At 40.0% G+C, this 21719-nt stretch overlaps 1 protein-coding gene across 1 annotated transcript in view; it reads right to left on the bottom strand.

The window, feature by feature from the left end:
• SHC4 (SHC adaptor protein 4) overlaps window positions 1–21719 on the bottom strand; it is a 136082-nt gene that overhangs the window by 72408 nt on the left and 41955 nt on the right. The window contains exon 3 of the mRNA XM_082254034.1: window positions 1215–1278. Coding sequence (XP_082110160.1) covers window positions 1215–1278 — 64 coding nt within the window. The remainder of the gene's footprint in view (window positions 1–1214; window positions 1279–21719) is intronic.

Raw genomic sequence — 21719 nt, 5'->3', positions numbered from 1 at the left:
TATGGTAACACCAAACCCAAAATTACCCATATATTAAAATCAAAAACAGATATAATGTGCCGGATATTCCACTGTAACAAAATTTGCCCTTAGAAAATGTACAAATGTACAAAGTTAGTAGTAGTTAGTCACATTCAGTTGGACTTGTTCTGCAATGATGTTTCTTAGCTTATCCAAGCCACTACTTCAGTTCTAATCAGTGTTAGGAAAATAGTCCAGAATTTATCCAACCACCATGGAATGTCTCAAAGCAGATGTTAATTGTCCAAGAAAAGGACATGTGTCTTCACACATTCCATGGTGATTGGATTGAGGTATCTGTGCTACCTTTGTGGATATAAATACTGATGTATCTTTCTAATGCTCATTAGAACTGAAGAAATGGCTTGGATAAGCCACGAAAGAACTTTAACAGTGGTGGTGTTGCTTACCCATGTAAGGTAAGGTAAACTTTCCTAACGGATGATAAATCTCTATCTAAGAATTCCCAAACTTTTCTACATTTGACTTTATTATATGCCAAACAATCAGTTATGATGCACTGGAAATCCACAGCTCCCCCTACTTTAGCTTCCTGGCTTACCCTTATCAATCAGGCAATCACCTTATATAAACTGACGTATGAAGCCAGGGGTTGCCGTCGAAAATTTCATAAAATCTGTGATTTGTGGGTAAACTCAGACCAAACTATACCACCAGTTAAGGGAACTAACTGGAGTTAGGAATTATTCGATGATTCTCCTAATGTTTCCTTTTCTACTGTTATGCATACACATTGAACTTTATTATCATTCTGTACATTTTGTCTTTCTTGATGATATGTAACCACTACTTCCATTATCTACTGTACATGTATAGAATAGACACTTTGCTTATATTGTGTTATATCGGAGCACAGTTTGCTCTCTTTATTTTTCTTTTATACAAAATGTACAACAATAGTAATCTTAAAAAAAAACTTTCCTAACTAAAAACTAAAAAGGTCTGTGTTATAAAGTTGGTGCATAGTGCAATGACAATGGGCAATGGGAAATCAAATTTCAGTTTTCTATACAGCTGCACGTTGCATATTGCTCTATGCCTTATTAAATAAACCTGATTCTATGTTACTTTTTTATGATGCTGAAATAACAGCAGTATTTTTTTTACATTTCATATTTACAAAATGATAGTTTACATATTTTGTTACATTTTATATGCAATGCAATATTTACCTTTCGTTTTCTTGCAGCTCCTTTGGCACAGGGCACAGCTTCACAGAGGCGACTTATTGCTTCCCTATAGACATATTAAAAACAGCAATTTAGTTTAGATCAGAATATTCAGTATAATAAAATATATTGGGATTACGCACTTAAAGGATCAGTTAACCCATAAATTTTATTTCAGTTATAGGTAGTCTCTAGTGGAACGGGTTTCCCTCACCTTACTATAATTTGAGCATTCAGGCAACAAGTTATCCTTAACATTGTTCCTGCCATTATTCATACACACCTTGGCCTGGGGTGCTTTGCATTAAAGTATCTTTATGTGTTCTTGCACCTCCTTTTCATGGCTTCATAATAAAAAAGTAAATTAAAAATCCAACAGTTACAGTGGATTATATTACAAAAAACAATTTACAGTGCTGAGTAAAGATTATGGGGGAGATTTACTAAAGCTGGTGCACTCAAAATCTGGTGTAGCTGTGCATGGTAGCCAATCAGCTTTCTAACCTTTGCTTGTTCAATTAAGTTTTGACAATAAAACCTGGAAGCAGAGCTGCACCAAATTTTGCACAATCACGTTTTAGTAAATTTCCCCCTTGAGGGCTGAACCTGGAACTATAACCATGCTTTTAGTAACTATGATGAGACATTTAGGTTATAATTAATAGTATTGAAAACGAATGTGTCTAAACCCATAAAGCCATTTTTTTTCCTTTTTGAAACTCCCTTTTACATTACAATCAGGTTACAGGAACTGCAAACCTTTCATCCAGCCTGTTGTACTATACTGTATGGCAGCTACTCAAAACTACCATTTATATTTTTTGAGCCACTGGTGAGAATTGGAAAAAAAAATACAAAGTGGTTTAATTCTGTTTTTAACATTGTTTAGATCTAACTAATTGACATCTATCCAAATCTATTGGGCTGGCTCATACCAATGTGCAAAAAATGTCCCTTAATTCTGTGGTCTGATCATGAAAACTGCACTTATCAGTATTATTGCTTTTCAACCTTGGAAATTGGCTACAGAAGATAGATTGTGTAGGGTGACACCTTGTATAGTGAAACAGTTCATTGGTAACTGTGTCTTTCTTGTAACCTTTGATTGATATTTTCCCATCAAATATTTTAGTCCAAAACACTGCTGAGAACTGCATGATCTCATTGTTCACTGTCGGAAATAGAAAGGGAAGTACTTCAACTTAGTTTAAGCTTTTGTCCTGATCAAAGCTTGAACAAATTCGAACTAGTGAAGGATCTTCACTTGTTCGCTAGGAGTCTTACATACAAATTCCTCTTTGATAAGGATAAAGGGAACATGAACATACGTGATGAGGACTTATATAAAGGATTCAAAGCTCAGGACTTTCGCAACCTGAAAACATTAATGCAGTTATTGGAAGAAAATAAACAATATACTGGTGGTTCATCATCTGGCTCTTCCTCTGATGAGGAGGAGGCGCAAAATGTTGACCCAAAACAATTCAAACCCAAATCCACACACTTTCCCAAGCTCCAGACCTGCCTAGCAATATGGGCATTTGTGAATCACACTCAGAAGGAGATAGACAACTTGGAGGCCCCCTTTTCTGGGACCTCGAATTTGTCTGCCTCCCAAAGAGCTGCTTTAGATGACCTTGTCCATGACGACCTCGTTGTCATCAAACCCTCTGATAAGGGGGGCAACTTGGTCGTCATGGACAGGCATCAATACGAAACCATGTGTTTCGATATATTGTTAAATCGAGAATGGTATAGACCGATATCCTTGGATGAAGTTGATACACTCACAATTAAATTTAAGATGATAATTCTTAATGCTTTACAATCACATGTCATAGACCAAGACTTATATGATTACCTCAATGTCAAATGCCCAATTTTGCCCACCGTTTATGCACTACCCAAGGTGCATAAGAGCTTGGAAAAACCACCTGGCCGCCCGATTGTATCGGGGATGGGCTCAATCACTGAGCCGTCTAGCCGTTTTGTCAATGAACAACTTCGCCCACACGTCATGGGCCTTCCATCGTACCTCAAACATACTTTGGAGCTACTTAGAGTTCTGGAGGGCCTCACTGTACCGGAGGACTCATTACTTGTCACTCTTGACATTGAGGCGCTATACTCCAGCATCCCGCATAGTAGAGGCATGGAGGTCATTTCCCCATTTCTTAGGGAGCAGACCCACCACAAATGGGCATTGGTTGATTTCACATTACAACTGTTGGATCATATCCTAAGATCGAATGTTTTCACATTCGGCGATACCACTTACCTCCAGGTACAGGGGGTGGCGATGGGGACTTCGTGTGCCCCATCGTACGCCAACCTGTACCTGGGGGGGTGGGAAAGGGAGCTATTTGCCAATGATGCCGCCTCGATGTATCTGCGCCACCAAGCGTTGTGGCGCAGATACATCGATGACGTCATCATTGTCTGAATCGGTACAGTGCAAAAATTGTTACTATTTATTGAGTTTATCTCTAATAATAATTACAACCTTAAATTTACAGTCCAATAGGACACTGCAAAAATAGCCTTCCTCGATACTATGGTATTTTTAAACTCGGATGGTACATTACATACCTCGCTGTATCGTAAGGATACAGCAGGAAATACAATTTTACATTACACTAGCAGTCACCCTCGGTCACTGGTGCGCAGTATTCCCTACTCTCAGTATCTGAGGGTGCGGCGTAACTGCGCACTGGACTCAGATTATAAAAAAGAGGCTAAGGCCTTGCAAGGCAGACTTTTAGCCAGAGGTTATAATAGGAAACTCTTAAAAAAGGCTTTCAATAGGGCTATTCTACAACCTCGAGATAAACTAATATTCGGTTCCCGCCAGAAACCACCAATGAACACCATCAAATTAATTCCCAAATTTAACTCGCAGCACCTTATGGTACAAAATATTTTGGCCAACAACTGGCACTTCCTTGCTGAAGATGCCGTAATCTCTAAATACGTCAAACCCTACCCTGAGGTGGTTTACTGTAAAACAGCATCTCTCAGGGACAAACTTGTCCATAGCCATTACAAACCTATGGATGAGGGGACCTCTGGAGCGGTAGGGGGCCTTGGTACTTACAGAGGTGGACAATGCCCCGAATGCCCATGGGTGAGGGAGGGCTATCTATTTCCATTACCACGTGGAGGTACCTTCAGACCCTGGTTTCGTGCCACTTGCCTCACAGAGGGTGTGGTATATCTTGCCACATGCCTCTGTGGGGCTTTCTATGTGGGCAAAACAATAAGACCCTTTGCCCGACGGGTCCATGACCATCTTTATTATATAGATACTGGCCTCATGTATACACCAATATGTAAACATGTGGGCTTACACCACAATTTTGACCCTTACACAATACAATTTATAGTCTTGGAAGCTGTCAAACGGAACCCACGGGGGGGCAACTATGATAATGCCATCCTTAGGGCTGAAGTCAAATGGATCTACAAATTACAGGCTACAAAGCCTCCAGGTTTGAATACAGCTCTATCCTTCAAACCATTTTTGGAATAATATCAATATATGGAATATTCTATATACCTCTTCTAATTATTTGAATCACCTGATGGTCCCCTCCCATCTATCTTTGGCTTTTCCCCTTTTTTCCTTTTTCTTTTTTCTTCTCTTCATGTCCCCTTTATGATTCATGCGACAGCCTTTACAATATATGTGTGTTATCTGAAATAATGTACATATATATATACTGGTCATTGATGAACTGCCCCTGATACGAGCCCCTTGGAACACATGGCATATTTATATGCCATTCAAAGTTAACTATGATAAAGCATTTGGTATCTGTATATATTTTTTGTTTGTAATGTATATAATCTGACCTATGGTCAAAAAAAAAATTTTTTGGAAGTGTTAAATGTATTTCATATGGTTCTTTATATCCATATTTAATTGTACTATTTTATATATCTGTACTGATGTTTAGTATCACTTGCTGATCTAATTTTATGACAATTTTGTACTAATAAAACTTTTTTCATTTTATCTATTGCTCTGCATTATTATTTATCTATTTATGCCAAGGGAACTTCACCTTAACAGTCCCACATTTTGGTGTATTCCAAGCACATACACGGGCCTTATGGGGCCAATATAGAGTCCGTTGTTCTGGAGACACCCCTTTTTTCTTTTAATTTCTATACATATCAGGGATGTGGTGAAAGTCCCCTTGGTTTATAGGCATTTGAGTATGGCATCAACCATGTTCTTGCATGATCTCATTGTTCTGATTCAAATATTCCACACAATGCTCAAACAGGCAATCAGAACATCATCTATATATCTCAACCTCATCTTGATGTGTCCTAGGCTCAAAAAGACTTTGAGATCACATGTCGCATGAAAATTCAAAGTCAATATTTCCCTATAAGCATAATCTTAACTGATCGGACTTGTGTTGCTCCGACTTTTGAAAAGATTCCTGCACTCTTTTGGTCAACTTGGATACAATTTCAGCCCATAGAATATAATGGAAGTTGCATCCAAGTCAGATCACCATCCTAACTGATCCGACTTGTGACATGCGACATGTGCTTAGTGGTCAAATTTCAATGCAAAAATGTATTCAAAAATACCAATATTACCAGACCCTTTATCCGACCATGCAGCCAGGCAGACCAGGAAAAAAGGAGGGGTGAGCAAGCACCCCCCCTCCTGAACCATACCAGGCCACATGCCCTCAACATAGGGGGGGTGCTTTGGGGCACCTAAGGGGGTGGTATGGATTTGGGGGGACCCCACGCCATTTTCTTTTCTATTTTGGCATGGGGTTTCCCCATGAAGATCCATACCAGACCCAAGTGGCACTCATCTCAAAGTGAGATCAAAAGCAGGTCCCATTCATTAAGTTGCATGGAAGTTGGATTGATGTCAGACCGAAGTCACAGGGCAAAGTCAAATCGACAGTCATGCGACTTTTGTGTCATACCATTGTGAAGCGGGCCTAATATATGTTCTCCCCACATTGTAAACACATCTTTATTGGCATAATGGAAGAGAAATTATTGTTTTCTGGGGTTCTGTTTTGGATAGAACACATCAGCATGGCATCTGCGTGTTCATTATTTGCATATCCAAAATCACATAGTCATGTTGTCCCAGTACATTTATGGATCTAAAGTAGATTAGACTGTAATCTTCACTGGGTCAAAGACAAATAATAATAGTGAAATATTTTTTTTGTAAAAATAATTCAGTGATCTGACACCAGTGGCTCACGACCCACATGTGACTCTCAACTGCCTTTGATGTAGCACAAAGCATTGACTCTGCAGATCTTTATTACTTGTCTTTCCGAACATTTGCTGTTGGGGATTTCTTTGCTATCGCTTTGAGCATTATAAAAGAATAATATCTTCAACAACATGTACAAGCTATACCTTCAACGACACCTACAAGCTATAGACTCGTGTTATCCAGGGTGAAAAGGTCAACAACAACTTCCAACCACAAGATCTTGATGACAGACTTCATTCCTATAGTTTTCTTCACAAGACACAAAACTGTAAAAGGGAATAAATGTGAACTGAAGTCCCCTATTCCCTAATTCAGTGGGACAATGGAGGTGGTCAGTATAAGGATGACTAACAAGTTAATAGAACTCAAATAGACGGATGTTACTGGAAAATCCTGTTTTGTATTTTATTGTATTATGTTTTTCATAGATGACCATTTTTTTGCCCACTAACTGCAATTACACAGGCTCTCTTTGTTCATTGTAACATGTAGAGAACAGAAGGATGATATATGAAGTAGAGAATTCTTCTGGGGAAAAAAAATTGCTCTTAAGCAGAAAAAAAGCACTGCTCGTCACTGTACACAAAGCATTATTGTTTAAAGAAAACAGAAAGATCATATCGCAACAAAGAGTTATTCAGCAAAAAATCTGTCTGTCGTAAAATGCTGTACTACCAAAAAGACATTATTGTTTAGTTCTGGAAATGAGCATGGGGTGAAATGTATCTGTGCACAAAATGCCTAATTTCTTCAATTATTCCTGGTTGGTTCATGCCAGTATAAAAGTTGTTTACATTTTGGGAAGAAGCAGTGTAAGTTAAGAAGTTTTAGGACTGAGGGCTAGGTTGAGATATACTTGTAGTAGACGTATAGCCCCTCAAAAGCGGGCCAATATAGACGATGCATACATTAAAAAAAGTTTTTTTTTTTTTTTACTTCTCTTAGGTAGAAGCCCCAAATGCAAGCTAACATCTGGACAAGTGGAAGAAAAATTATAAATGGTTTTCAAATTTTTTTACAAATAAATATGTGAAAAGTGTGGCGTGTATTTGTATTCAGCCCCCCTGAGTCATATGTGAAAAGTGTGGCGTGTATTTGTATTCAGCCCCCCTGAGTCAATACTTTGTAGAACCGCCTTTCGCTGCAATTACAGCTGCAAGTCTTTTTTGGGAATGTCTCTACCAGCTTTGCACATCTAGAGAGTGACATGTTTGCCCATTCTTCTTTGCAAAATAGCTCAGGCTCTGTCAGATTGGATGGAGTCTGTGAACAGCAATTTTCAAGTCTTGCCACAGATTCTCTTTTTTTTTTTCCAAATATAATTTTTTATTAAAGTTTTTGGGTGAGACTGTGTAATCCAAAAAATCCAATAAACAAAACATATCATATTCAAGTATATTCCTACATCCATCTGTTCATTACACAGCTAATTCCGAATATACTCTTTTCACCCTATCCTCTCTATTTCTATAACTCAAATTAACCCCAAAACAACCACAAAAAAAAGGGGGAAAGGAAAGAGGGGGAGAGGAAAAAGGGAAGAGGAAGTAGGAGAGAGTTGAAGGGGTATCTCTTCCCTTTCCTTCCGGGTTATCTTTTTATTACTCAAGAGTCTGTCTTGTCTTCTTCCAAGCTATCTATCCCGTGATTCGATACTATAAACAAGTTCCAAGCACCCCATGTTTCTGTATATTTTTCTCTTTTATGTTGGGCTGTCAGAACCAGGTCTTCCATTTTATTTATTTCTTCTACTTTACGTATCCAACATTCTATTGTTGGAGGTCCTTGTTTCTTCCACTTGAGGGGGATACAAGATCTAGCTGCATTTGCCATGTGGCATAATAAAGATCCTCTATATCTCTTCCCTGGAATCCCACTCAATTGTAGAAGGAAAAAAGCCGGATCTTCTGGTATCTCTACTTCTGAAAACTTTTGCATTACCTCTCTAACTTTTTCCCAGAAATCTGATCATTTAGGCCACAGATTCTCAATTGGATTTAGGTCTAGACTTTGAGCCATTCTAACACATGAATATGCTTTGATCTAACCAGTGTTTTTCAACTCCGGCCCTCAGGGTACACTAAAAGGCCAGATTTTAAGTATTGGGGAGATGCAGACTAGAATACTGCAATCACTGAGCAGCAAATTATATCACCTGTATTTCAGTTTTCTTGCAAACCTGGCCTGTTAGTGTGCCCTGAGGACCGGAGTTGAGAAACACTGATCTAAACCATTCCATTGGAGCTCTGGCTGTACGTTTAGGGTCGTGCTGGAAGGTGAACCTCTGCCCCAGTCTCAAGTCTTTTTCAGACTCCTAACAGGTTTTCTTCTAAGATTGCCCTATATTGGGCTCCATCCATCTTCCCATCAACTCTGACCAGCTTCCCTGTCTTTGCTGAAGAAAATCATCCACACAACATGATCCTGCCACCATCATGTTTCATGGTAGGGATGGTGTGTTCACAGTGATGAGCAATGGTAGTTTTCCGCCACACAGTGTTTTCCTTTTAGGCCAAAAAGTTCCATTTTGATCTCATCTGACCAGAGCACCTTCTTCCACATGTTTGGTGCGTCCCCCACATGACTTCTCGCAAACTGCAAACAGGACTTCTTATGGCTTTCTTTCAACAATGGCCTTCTTCTTGCCACTCTTCCATAAAGGCCAGATTTGTGGAGTGCACGACTAATAGTTGTCCTGTGGACAGATTCTCCCACCTGAGCTGTGGAGTTACCATGGGCCTCTTGGCTGCTTCTTTGATTAATGCTCTCCTTGCCTGGCCTGTCGGTTTAGGTGGACGGCCATGTCTTGGTAGGTTTGCAGTTGTGCCATACTCTTTCCATTTTCGGATGATGGATTGAACAGGGTTCCCTGAGATGTTCAAAGCTTGGGATTTTTTTTTTATAACCTAACCCTAAACTTCTCCACAACTTTATCCCTGACTTGTCTGGTGTTTTTCTTGGCCTTCATGATGCGGTTTGTTAACTAAGGTTCTCTGAGGGCTTCACAGAACAGCTGTATTTATACTGAGAATAAATTACACACAGGTGGGCTATATTTACTAATAAGGTGACTTCTGAAGGCAATTGGTTCCACTAGATTTTAGTTAGGGGATATTAGAGTAAAGGGGGCTGAATACAAATGCAAAAATCACACTTTTCAGGTATTTATTTGTAAAAAATGTGTATTGGTCTATCACATAAAATCCCAATAAAATACATTTATGTTTTTTGTTTTAACATGACAAAATGTGGAAACTTGCAAGGGGTGTGAATATTTTTTCAAGGCACTGTACAGTACTTATAACAGGTTTCCAGGATATCTGCAAATTCCACACATATTTTGATGCTCTCGTTATACTGAGAACAGGGGGCGCAATTCTTTGCAGATTTCTCTGGCATCAACACTAACATTTTAAAAAATGTTTAAAAGTGGTTATAATGCTTTTACGTTTTTTTCCCCTAATGCATTCTACAGGGGTAGACAGCCCCTCCAGGCTGGATCTCTCTCCACCAGGACAAGGACCCTGCTGTTCTAGGCACCCTCTCGACCAAGGATTGGCTGAGGCTGTATGAATATTCAGCCTAAGGTCTGCCTCTCCCAACCCAATATTTTCCATAACTTACTGGAATGCAGGGGGAAGTAGTTGAACCTGCAGCCAGTGGCTACAGGGGAGCCAAAAAAATAAAACTACCTAAGCATATTAAAAGCCTAACTAGGAGGGTGCTACATATTATTTAGGCACAAGTTCCAGACTACCCTTAATAGAACTATGCATCCCTTTGTGAAAGGATTGCCTGTGAAAGTATAACTAAAGGCAAAACTTGTTTTAGTTTTGGATATTGCAGGGAAGGATTCAAACACCTGTCAGTTTTTTTTTTATTTGCTGTCCATGTCCCTGTTAGGGAGATTCAACCTCTCTATTTATCTGTTAACTTTTATCACCAAAAGTGAAATTAAAAGAAAATCTTGAATTTTGGGTTGTCTCTAGAACAGTAATGAAGTAAGTATAAATCTTCCAATGGGGACACTAGTTCTGTTTGACTTTGGGGACAACCAGGGATTCCCTCACATTGAAAGGATTTCTGCTCACTTCCTGTTTCAGGCTATGGAACAGAAAGTGAAGGGAAATCTGTTTTATATTGGGACACATAGCTGCAGTCCTTACGCCATTTTAAGATGGTGCTAAGGACTCAAGTGTTTAAGACAGTCATAAACCCACTGATCACTAGCAATGTAATCAGTGGGCACACAGCTGATGGCAAATGTTGACACTGACAAAAAACATGAATTGTTGGTTGCAATGAGACTGCCGTTCATGAATGGTAGGTCCTTCTGTACATGGCATTGCGTATATCACCTCATTTGAGGTAAACGATCCAGTAAGGCCTCACTTACGCTGGCATAAAAAATGCCACTTTTACAGGCATCCAGTATTTTTTTTATGCATTTAAACGCAGTTCAATATTAGCCATGCACATTAAACATTGAGAGCAGTGTTCAGAGTATAGAAAATGCCCCAAAGCTGCAATCTGCAAAGAGCTAATGAGCATGCACGGATGTGTCTAAATTCTCACAAATACATGCATATGCGTTTGTGAGAATATAAAAATGAAGGAACACTATCATTGTTTAATTGTTACAAAGAATGTAACAGAATATGTAAAAAGGAAATCAAGGACGCAAAAATTCAAAATGAACGTCAGACTGTAAAAGTCTGATAGCAGGACAAACCCCCAAAAATTCTTCAAATATATTAATGGTAAAAAGGTTAGGTCTGAGCATGTAGGCCCTTTTATAAAATAATCAGGAGTGGGTGACAGGGGACAAAGAGAAGGCAAAGTTATTAAATATTTTCTTCAGCTCTGTATATACAAAGGAGCATGGGGGGCTCATGACCATAATGAGGATGGTAATGACACAGCCCCAAATGATCCACAATGGCTCAAAAGTGATATGGTCCAGAAATATTTAGACAGAAAAAAGGTGGATAAAGCGCCTGGACCAGATGGCATCCACCCACGCATCCTAAAATAATTGAACTCTGTAATTTCAAAACCTTTGTTTCTACTTTTTAGGGACTCGTTAAGAAATGGAATAGTACCACTGGATTGGCATAGGGCCATTGTGGTGCTTATATTTAAAAAGGGATCAAAGTCTTCGCCAAGTAACTATTGAACTATTGAGAGTTTAATTAACCACTTTAGGACCGGAATGATTTTGTAAATTCTTTATTTGTATAAGGAGGACAAACAGTACAGTCACCAATAACAGATAAATCTCAAGCAGAATTGCTGGATAAACGGCACAATTACAGAGGGAACACCAAGAACATAGGATATGTCATGAAAAACCAACAGTTGAATAAATCGAGTTAAATAAATGCTACAATAAACAGTGTGGGTAGACAAAGGCAGATGACCAACCTGGCTTATAGAAGAGCAGCAAATGGGAATAAAGAAGCAATACAAAGCTGCGAACCCCGAATACCGGAAGGATTTGCCCCCTTAAAGCGGAGTTCCAGCCTAAACACACACTCACCTGTCCCACGGTCCAGCGATGCGGCCGCCCGAAGCCTCGCTCTTCTCCCTCTCTGCTCTGCCGCGCCGGCATCACTGGTGTGGGCACCTGGCTGTGACAGTTTGCGGCTTCACAGCCGGGTACGCACTGCGCATGTGCGAGTTGCGCTACGCGTCGTGATTGGCCGACAATCACTATGAGCTGTGAAAATGTGGAATAGAGTCCCTCCCCAGAGGTGGGTCTGGCCAGCTCAGTATATTGCTTTAAAAAAGGTCTGTATTCTTTCCTAGGTGTACATAATATAACTGGGTACCAATATTTACAGGTAAAGTTGATCCAGGGATTATCCCCCTGCTGTAGCAAATTGAATCACGCTTTGCTGGGGGTTTTCGCCTTCCTCTGGATCAACTGTGGGTATAGGATTGTGTTTTTGGGATTGCCTGGTTGTGTTTTGTTTTTTATTGGTTAAGCTAGATGGACTTGTGTCTTTTTTCAGCCTAACTACCTATGTACTTATATGCGCATAACTTTATTCCATTGTCTTGAATAAATTAACATTCTGGCCAGTAGAATAAGTATACGCTGATACCCTTCTAAACACTATACACAAGTAAATGTGCATAAACAGGCCTTCCCGTACATCCTATGCCACAAAAAAGAGGGACTGCACTCTGAAAACAGCTTTCCCTTCGTACCGCTGTAATTCTGTATTGCCAAGTGGTGTATCAAACTTTCCATTTCTAACTGCAAATAAGCTTCGCACATTTTCTATTACTACTGCTATGTACTTTGTGTCTGCCTCTGTATGGCGAGTTTAGAAATAACTACACGACACTAAACAATATGCTTATACTCCAAAAATAATCCCTACACATCCACTACTTAAAGAGGAAGTAAACCCTCCTCTGACACTTTTCCCTATAGGTAAGCCTATGATAAGGCTTACCTATAGCTACTGTAAATATCTCCTAAACATATACCGTTTAGGAGATATTTACCTTAGATGCATCCAGTGACGTCACTGGCGCATGCGCTCTGAAGGAACGGCCGCTCGTGCCGTTCCTTCAGAGCCCCGTGCCGTGACTGTCGGCTCCCGCGCGCGTGCGCGGGAGTGACGTCACCACGGCTCCGGCAAATCAGATGGCCGGATGCCGCGATCCCAGAAGACGGGCGACCAGACATGTCGCCCGTTAATCCAGCTAAGCGGGCGGCACGGCGGGGGCTCGTTCTAAGGTAAGTATTTCATAATGAGCTAGTATGCGATGCATGTGTTTCTCTTGCAGGGTGAAGAAGAAGAAGAAAAAAAAAGAGTTTACAACCTCTTTAATGGCTCTCTAATCTATTTTTTATTACATTTTTTTCTTACTTTGTTTTTCTGCCTCCTTGTAACATCCTCCATGAGCTCCTGAACCTCTCATTTCCCTGTTCACTTCTGTTTGTTTGGAGCAGCAGCATTAGTTGCGGTCATCTGCACAGCTCTATGCACACTACAAATCCCAAAGTCCATAGTCCATCTCAGGAGCAAGCAAGAGAGGGTGGCTATGTTTTTACATACAGGGGACCATAGAGAACAAACATAGCCACCATCTACCAGGAAGTCTGATCACAGCAGCAAAGGAAGCAATTTGGAAATTTGGATGAGGCTTAGAGCAACAGAAGGGACTTTAATCTAAGAATATCTAAGAATAAATACTTGAATAGATTTTTTTTTGTTTTGTGGAGAAAAAAAACATTCCTCTCTAGATTATCAATATATCTTGCAAGGATTTTAACACATTTTGTTGCAAATACCTACCTGTTTCTGCCCTGAAAAAATAGCAGTTTGTCTGATTATGTTAATGTGTAGAGTGAATCTGAATAGGAGTGATTGTCTTCTTATTAATCAGCTAATGCACTTGCAGTGTTCTAATGAAGAAAATTGCATTGCCTCTTTAAATTAAATTTATTGTTGCAATGGATGCCTAAAATCTGACTTATATTTTAGTGTACCGTTCTGAGAAAATCAACGAGCCAATGACACAAGCAAGAAATTACATTTTTTAAGGCATTCTGTACACCATCTGTTTACAGAGCACCTCCAGGTTTCCATATTGCAATGCATTTTTGCAGAAAATTACAGCACTGCAATTTGAAAAGCAAAGGTCATTTTAAGAACATTAAATTACAATATGGCTTTTTTTCTTTTCTATCTTTTCTAATTTTTCTTCACTGGATCCTCTCACGAACTTTTTATGGCCTGTCTGACTGAGCACATTAATTATAGTTTGTTGCTTGTTCACTTTCATTAGGAGATATCAAAGTAAGAAATGTTTGTGGTTATGTATCGCTCTTTACACAATTAAGATTTTTGTTTGATGTCTAGCATAACAGTAATTACAGTCATTGCTAGACCCTTATTCCTAACTTTTAAGGAAAGCTTACTGACTGGAATGATACCAGTGGATTGGTGTAAAGCTAACATGGTACCGATATTCAAGAATAGGTAAAGATAGATACCTGGAAACTACAGGCCAGTCAGCCTAACATCAAAAGTTTGTAAACTATTAGAGGGTATAATAAAGGGGCAATATTCAGGAATTTTCAGTAAAGAATAATATCATTAGAAGTAACCAGCCTGGATTTATGGGAGATCGTTCTTGCCAGACCAACCTATTAACATTCTATGAGGAAGTGAGCTGTAATCTGGATAAAAGAAGGCCGGTGGATGCAGTGAATTTAGACTTCTCCAAAGCAGTTGACAGGGTACCCCATAAACAATTAATCCATTGAGGTCTGTTGGCATTGATGATAGTATATGTACCTGAATAAAAAACTGGTTACAGGGGTGTGTCCAGAGGGTGGTAATAAATAGCGTATCTTCTGAATGGTCTGCAGTTATAAGTGGAGTACCCCAGGGCTCTGTCCTGGGACCAATCCTGTTTAACTTGTTCATAAATTGTATAGATATGTTTATATAGTTATAAAGTTATATATATGTATATATAGTTTGGATAATTAGTTCAATCTCAGTGTTTGCTGATGATACAAAGCTAACCAGGTTAATAACTTCACAACAGGATATAATAACACTACAGGGAGACCTCGATAACATAGAGGGGTGGGCAAACACATGGCAAATGAGGTTCAATGTAGGGAAATGTAAAGCACTTCGGGGTTAAAATTATGAAAGCAGGATACAAACTAGGGGGAGGACCTCTGGGGGAATAGAGGATGTAAAAAGATTAATGGGTCCTAGTTGATGATAGACTCAGCAATAGCATGCAATGCCAAGCTACAGCAAGCAAGGCCAGTAGAATATTAGCATTAAAAAGGGTACAGTATCTACTCAAGAGATAAAACTATAATTCTGCCACTGTAAAAAACTCTGGTTGGCCACATCTTGAGTATGATTTCCAGTTCTGGTCTCTAGTCATCAGAAGGGATGTGCTGGAACTGGAGAGAGAGAGAAGAGCAAAAAAACTAATAGGATGTTTGGAGGATCTCAGTTATGAGGAACCATTACAAACATTAGGTTTATTCTCTCTACTGAGGAGAAGCTTGAGAGGGGATAGGATAGCGATATAGAAATATCCTAATGGTAATTCCAGCATTGGGAGGAAATTATTCAGTCTCAGATCACTCAAAAAGATGCATGCCACTCAATGAAGTTGGACGAGAAGCTGTTCAACCCGGTGGTAGAGACATAATACATACACACACTGGATGGACTTGTGTCTCTATTCAACCTTAAAGCGGAGTTCCGGCCTATTTTGCAACTTTAGTGATTCCTGGAGTGCTCGCTATGCTGGTCAACAATTGGGCATTTTCAATTTTTTTCGGGGGTCCCTTACCTTATTTTCAGGGCATCTTTGATTGTACTTCTTCCTTCTCCCCCCTCTGTGGCCGCGGCCCCCGACATCACTTCCACCTTTGCATTGCATCCTGGGAGCTGTTTGTCATCACTCCCAGGAGGCTCTAATCAGGAAGAACTCCCAGAACACTCCCTGGAATCAGGAAGAAGGGCACAGCAGATTACACTGCGGCTTCAGATGCCCATTTCCAAGATGGCCGCGCCCAGACACCGTTTTTAAAAGTAAGATTTTGACTAAAATCCAATACTGTACACCTTGTAAATATGAGAATAGCGGTTCTGTAAAGGGAGATGGATTAGTATTATAGGGGTATTTTTAGTTAAAAAAGGTATTTGAGGCCGGAACTCCGCTTTATCAGCTATGTAACTACGTAAGTAGAAAAAGATTCACGGAAAAAGGCTCAGAGCCAAGAATGTACAAAACCATTCGATCACTTTTTTGGACTCTCCATCTCAGTGAATGCAGCATCGCCAAATAAAAGCTGGCTCCCTAATCCTTTGCTGACTTCCTATCATCAGTGGTGAGAATCCTCACCTCCAGTGATTTAAGAGAATTAATAAAGAAATATTATTCCTCCTTATTAGGTGCTATCTATATCCTGAAGTAGAGTACTTCCTTTTTACAGCATTGACCTGAATATCTTTAACCTTCCTTGGAACATCTCATGTGCAGAGTGAGTCCTAAGGCTGCTTTCACATTGCTCAGCTGCAAAAATGCGATAAAAGCGCATATGCATTTTTGCCACTTTTCAGATGCATTTTGCACCTGTGAATAAGGGCGTAACTCAAAAATGCACTAAAAATGCAATTGTGGTGTGTTTTAGATGCGTTTTTTATGAATTTCTTATGCGTTTTCTATTCATTTCAAAGGGAGGTATGTTTTATAAACACAACTGACCTGCAACTTACTGGTGGGAAGAACTCCCCGGTTATTTTTTTTCTGCTTTTGGTAAGGCAAAAACAGAAGAAAGACTGATCAGAGTAAAAGGGTCCCAATTAGTAGATGAGTAAACCTCCTCCTAGTGTGTTAAATAAGCATGGAACTGATCTGCACTTTATTTGCCATTATTCTGACCGGGCATCCAAAACCGTAAAATACAAGCAGCTAGCTAGTTATGTCTTCTATAATGATCATTTAAATTCTTTTTTTTTTAGGTCCCTGGGGGTCACAATCATTCACTGTCAATACATACAAACTGTACTGATGTTAAATACAGAGTTTTGATGTTTACAGAGTAAAAAATATATTTCTGGTTATTGCCTTAGAGCCGGTTCACACTGGGGCGACATGTCAGGCGACCTGGTCGCCTGACAAGTCGCCTTAGGTCGCCTGCCATAGATTAGCACAGGACCCGTTCTAATAGGAGCGACTCAAGTCGCTCCCACTTAGAAAAAGGGTCCTGAGCTACTTTGGGGCGACCTGGAGCGACCTGCATTGACTTCAATGATATGAAGTCCATGCATGCCGCTCTGAGGTCGCGGTGCGAGCTGCGCACCGCTACTTCACAGGTCGCCCGGCTAAGTCGGGTCGCCTGTATGTGAACTGGCACTTAGTAGGTAAATCCATCTAGTTCAACCAACAGAATAAATAAATAAATAAAAATAGAAAACCTCCATATACACAATCCTATACCTAGAGTTGATCCAGAGAAAGACAAAAAACCCTAAAAAGCATGATCCAATTTGCTCCAGTGGGGGGAAAATAAATTCTTTCCTAATCGCCCAGGAGGCAGATATTTCCTGGATCAACTACACCTGGTGTTATTACCTACAAATGTTGGTATCTGATTATATTTTGTCTATTTTGATGAATGCATCCAGCTCCTTTTTAAAACAATCTTCTGAGCTGGACAGAACTGGCTCTCGAGGGAGTCTATTCCACATTTTCACAGCTCTTACTGTGAAGAAGCCTTTCTGTATTTGGAGATTAAATCTCTTTTCCTCTAGATGTAAATAGTTCCTCCTTGACCTGAAAGTGAATAACTCAACACCAAGTTCACTATATGGACCCCTTATGTATTTATACATGTAGACAGGGCTGCTGTTAGAAATCGCGGGCCCCGTACAGACTACCTACCCTCAAGAAAATATTAAAGATATATTTAGCTAAAATTACAACAAAATCACTATTATCAGACACAAATATAACATAACTCGCATAATTCCTGCTAAATCTAAAAAAAAAAAACTATGTTAAAAAAAAGAAGATGAGATGAGAAAAATATACAGGCTGGGCAGTTGGAGCTCAGTGATCAGAGAGACAGAGAGAGAGAAACAAAGTTACAATTTACAAATAAACTCCTGAGCAGAGATAAGTGCTGGGAGGGGGGCCCACACAAGGGAGGGGGATTAGTGAGGGACAACTGTCTCTTTCTCAACAGATAAAAGCTGATAGCAGGGAGAGGGACAGATCAGATTCAGGTGCTGGAGGAAGATTTCTGTATTTGTTGTCTATCACTAATCCCCCTCTCTGTGTGGGCCCCCCTGTGTGCTCGGGCCCCCTACAAGAGGGCTGGTGGTCCCCCCTATCAGTGGCCCTGCATATAGTTCATATCCCCCCCTTAATCTCCCCTTCTCAAGAGAGAATAAATTCAGTTCCTCTAATCTTTCCTCATAGCTGAGCTCCTCCATGCCTCTTACCATATACACATAATCCAATGAGAGCCCCATACGCCTAGGAGCCCAAGGTAATTAAAATGATAAAAAAAATTCATAACAGAATAAATCCAATGCATTTTGGAGGCCAAACACCACCCTCAGCTGTCATCAGGGTTTAAGAATTTTGACAGTGTATGGCCAGCTTAAAGCTCGAATTCAGGAACAAATCTTTCAAAAACAAATTCTTCCGTAGCCACAAATGATAGTAATCCACTTTATGTGTATCAAATACCTTTGAAAACCAAGATTTTACATTTTAAAAGTAGCGGTGACATCATCACTTTGCTACACATTACCAGAACAGAGAGCAGAGCTCTGGGAGGGGCCCAGCAGGTTCACCCACTACCAACTGCCTGCAGAAAACTACAAGAGGGGGCGGAGACAAGACCAGTCACCCTGCACAAGCAGAGAGGACAGAAGTGAGCGGTCTTTATTACAGGAAGCTCCTGTATAGAAGCAAAGTTTCACACTGGATTACTGCACAGATCTGGAACAAAGTACACAAAGCAAACCAAGGTTTAAATAAGAATACATATAAAAAGGTGTAAATAAGAATACACATGCCTTTAGTTTTTAGACAATATTTGCTTATCCCAGAGTTCAGCTTTAAACATGTTGGGTCTTTTTTCATCCATGACCCATCTGACCTGTTGCAGAACAGTCTTACCATGTGTGTGTTCCTAACTGCTTGCCGACCGCCCCGCGTATATGTGCTGCGCAGCGGCAGCTCCCCTGCGCAAAATCACGTAAAGGTGCATGATTTTGCGCTTCCAAGTCTGTGGCGAACACAGTGGGAGCCAATCAGCGGGTCCGGCCGGGACCCGCTGATCATTCCCGATAGAGATTGAGCAGCGGTCTGTTAGTAAGGAAGACAGAGATCCTGTGTTTCTGCTAAGCAGGAACACGGATCTCTGTCTTCCCACAGTACAAGCACCTCCCCCACACAGTTAGAAAGCACTCCCTAGGGATACACTTTAAGCTTTGATCCCTCCTGATGTTAACCCCTTCCCAGTCAGTGTGATTAGTACAGTGACAGTGCATATTTTTTAGCACTAATCACTGTATTGGTGTCACTGGTCCCCAAAGTATCAAAAATGTCACTTAGTGTCCGATGTGTCCACAGTCCCACTATAGGTCGCTGATTGCCGCCATTACTAGTAAAAAAAATTAAAATAAATACAAATTCTATAAAACTGTCCCATAGTTTTTGCGCAAACCAATCAATATATATGCTTTTTGGGAATTTTTTTTCCAAAAACATGTAGCAGAATACATACTGTATTGGCTTAAATTAATGAAGAAATTAAATTTTTTTACATTTTTTGTGTTTTGTAGCAGAAAGTAAAAAATGTTTTTTTTTTTTTTTTTTTAAATGGTCGGTCTTCTGCTGCTTATAGTACAAAAACGAAAAAACGAAGAGGTGAGCAAATACCACCAAAAGAAAGCTCTATTTGTGGGGAAAAAGGAAAATCAATTTTATTTGTGTACAGTGTCACTCGACCACGCAATTTTCAGTTAAAGTAATGCAGTGCCGTTACGCAAAAAATGGCCTTGTCATGAAGGGGGTAAACCTTCCGGGGCTGAAGTGGTTAAAGGATAAATTCACCTTTTAAAAAAAATAAACACTCATCTTTTTGCAGGGAAAAGAATGTGCATTGTATTATTTTTTCTATTAGGAGCCTGTAAAGCATTGCACCCATGATCAGCAGATTGCAGGGCCATGCAGGACTCCTGCAGACTGTCAGTGTATCTGTCTGCCTGTACATCGTACGGCCAGGAAGTTACACACGGACAGGGAGCATCAATGAACTACCAGAGCGCTCAACAGCACCCATAGTAGATTATTGAGAACTACAGTATCTCACAAAAATTAGTACACCCCTCACAGTTTTGTAAATATTTTATTATATCTTTCCATGTGACAACACTGAAGAAATGACACTTTGCTACAATGTAAAGTAGTGAGTGTACAGCTTGTATAACAGTGTAAATTTGCTATCCCCTCAAAATAACTCAACACACAGCCATTAATGTCTAAACCGCTGGCAACAAAAGTGAGTACACCCATAAGTGAAAATGTCCAGATTGGGCTCAATTAGCCATTTCCCTCCCCAGTGTCATGTGAGGAATCCTGAAACGGAAGGCGGAGGAGCGCAAGGTCTCTAACATCCACCAGCTCTGTGATATCATCATGGAGGAGTGGAAGAGGACTCCAGTGGCAACCTGTGAAGCTCTGGTGAACTCCATGCCCAAGAGGGTGAAGGCAGTGCTGGAAAATAATGGCGGCCACACAAAATATTGACACTTTGGTCCCAATTTGGACATTTTCACTTAGGGGTGTACTCACTTTTGTTGCCAGTGGTTTAGACATTAATGGCTGTGTGTTGAGTTATTTTGAGGGGATAGAAAATTTACACTGTTATACAAGCTGTACACTCACTACTTTACATTGTAGCAAAGTGTAATTTCTTCAGTGTTGTTACATGAAAAGATATAATAAAATATTTACATAAATGTGAGGGATGTACTCACTTTTGTGAGATACTGTACAAGCCGACAGCTGCAAAGGAACGAATAAAAATGGCTCTAGCTATACCCTTCATGCATGCATAAACATTAACCTGATAGATGTAACCCCTTACAGTGCCATTTGGGGGTCTAATATAGCGGGGATCATATACTGCTCTCCACTCTCTGGTGAACACCGAAGTGTTCACTCCAAACTATGCCTGCATTTTGATGGCTATTTATAAAATACATTCTGTGGTGTGCAGCCTGTGTTGTCCAATGGGTTCTCTCTCCAGTATACTGTAGAAAAACTCTATGGTCATGTTGGCTGAACAGCATGTGCATCCAATCAGATGCAGGCACAGTTCTGGGTATTTTGACAGCTAGTGGTGCCAACTGTTAGAATACAATAGCTACAGCAAGAGATTCTGTATATCGCAGATAGCGTATATAGCATGGATGGAGGAATATGTTATATTCTAAGTGTGTATGGCCAGCTTAAAGTGTTAATAAACCCAGGACCCTGCATTCACTATATCTGGTCTCCCACAGTACACAGAACATGGAAATACAATTATTTTAGTAAACATAAACTGCTATATACCTTTTCTCATCAGCAGTATATAGCAGTCTTGTGACTATCTGGTTAAAGTTTGTAGGAGTATTTTTCATTCTCCCCTGATTGTCCTATGAGGCTGCAGGACCCCT

The sequence above is a fragment of the Pelophylax lessonae genome (assembly GCF_965119305.1).
Source record: "Pelophylax lessonae genome assembly, chromosome: 4".
NCBI classification, from domain to species: domain Eukaryota; kingdom Metazoa; phylum Chordata; class Amphibia; order Anura; family Ranidae; genus Pelophylax; species Pelophylax lessonae.
Note: the sequence above shows the minus strand (reverse complement) of the source record. Positions and strands in the feature narration are given on the sequence as shown.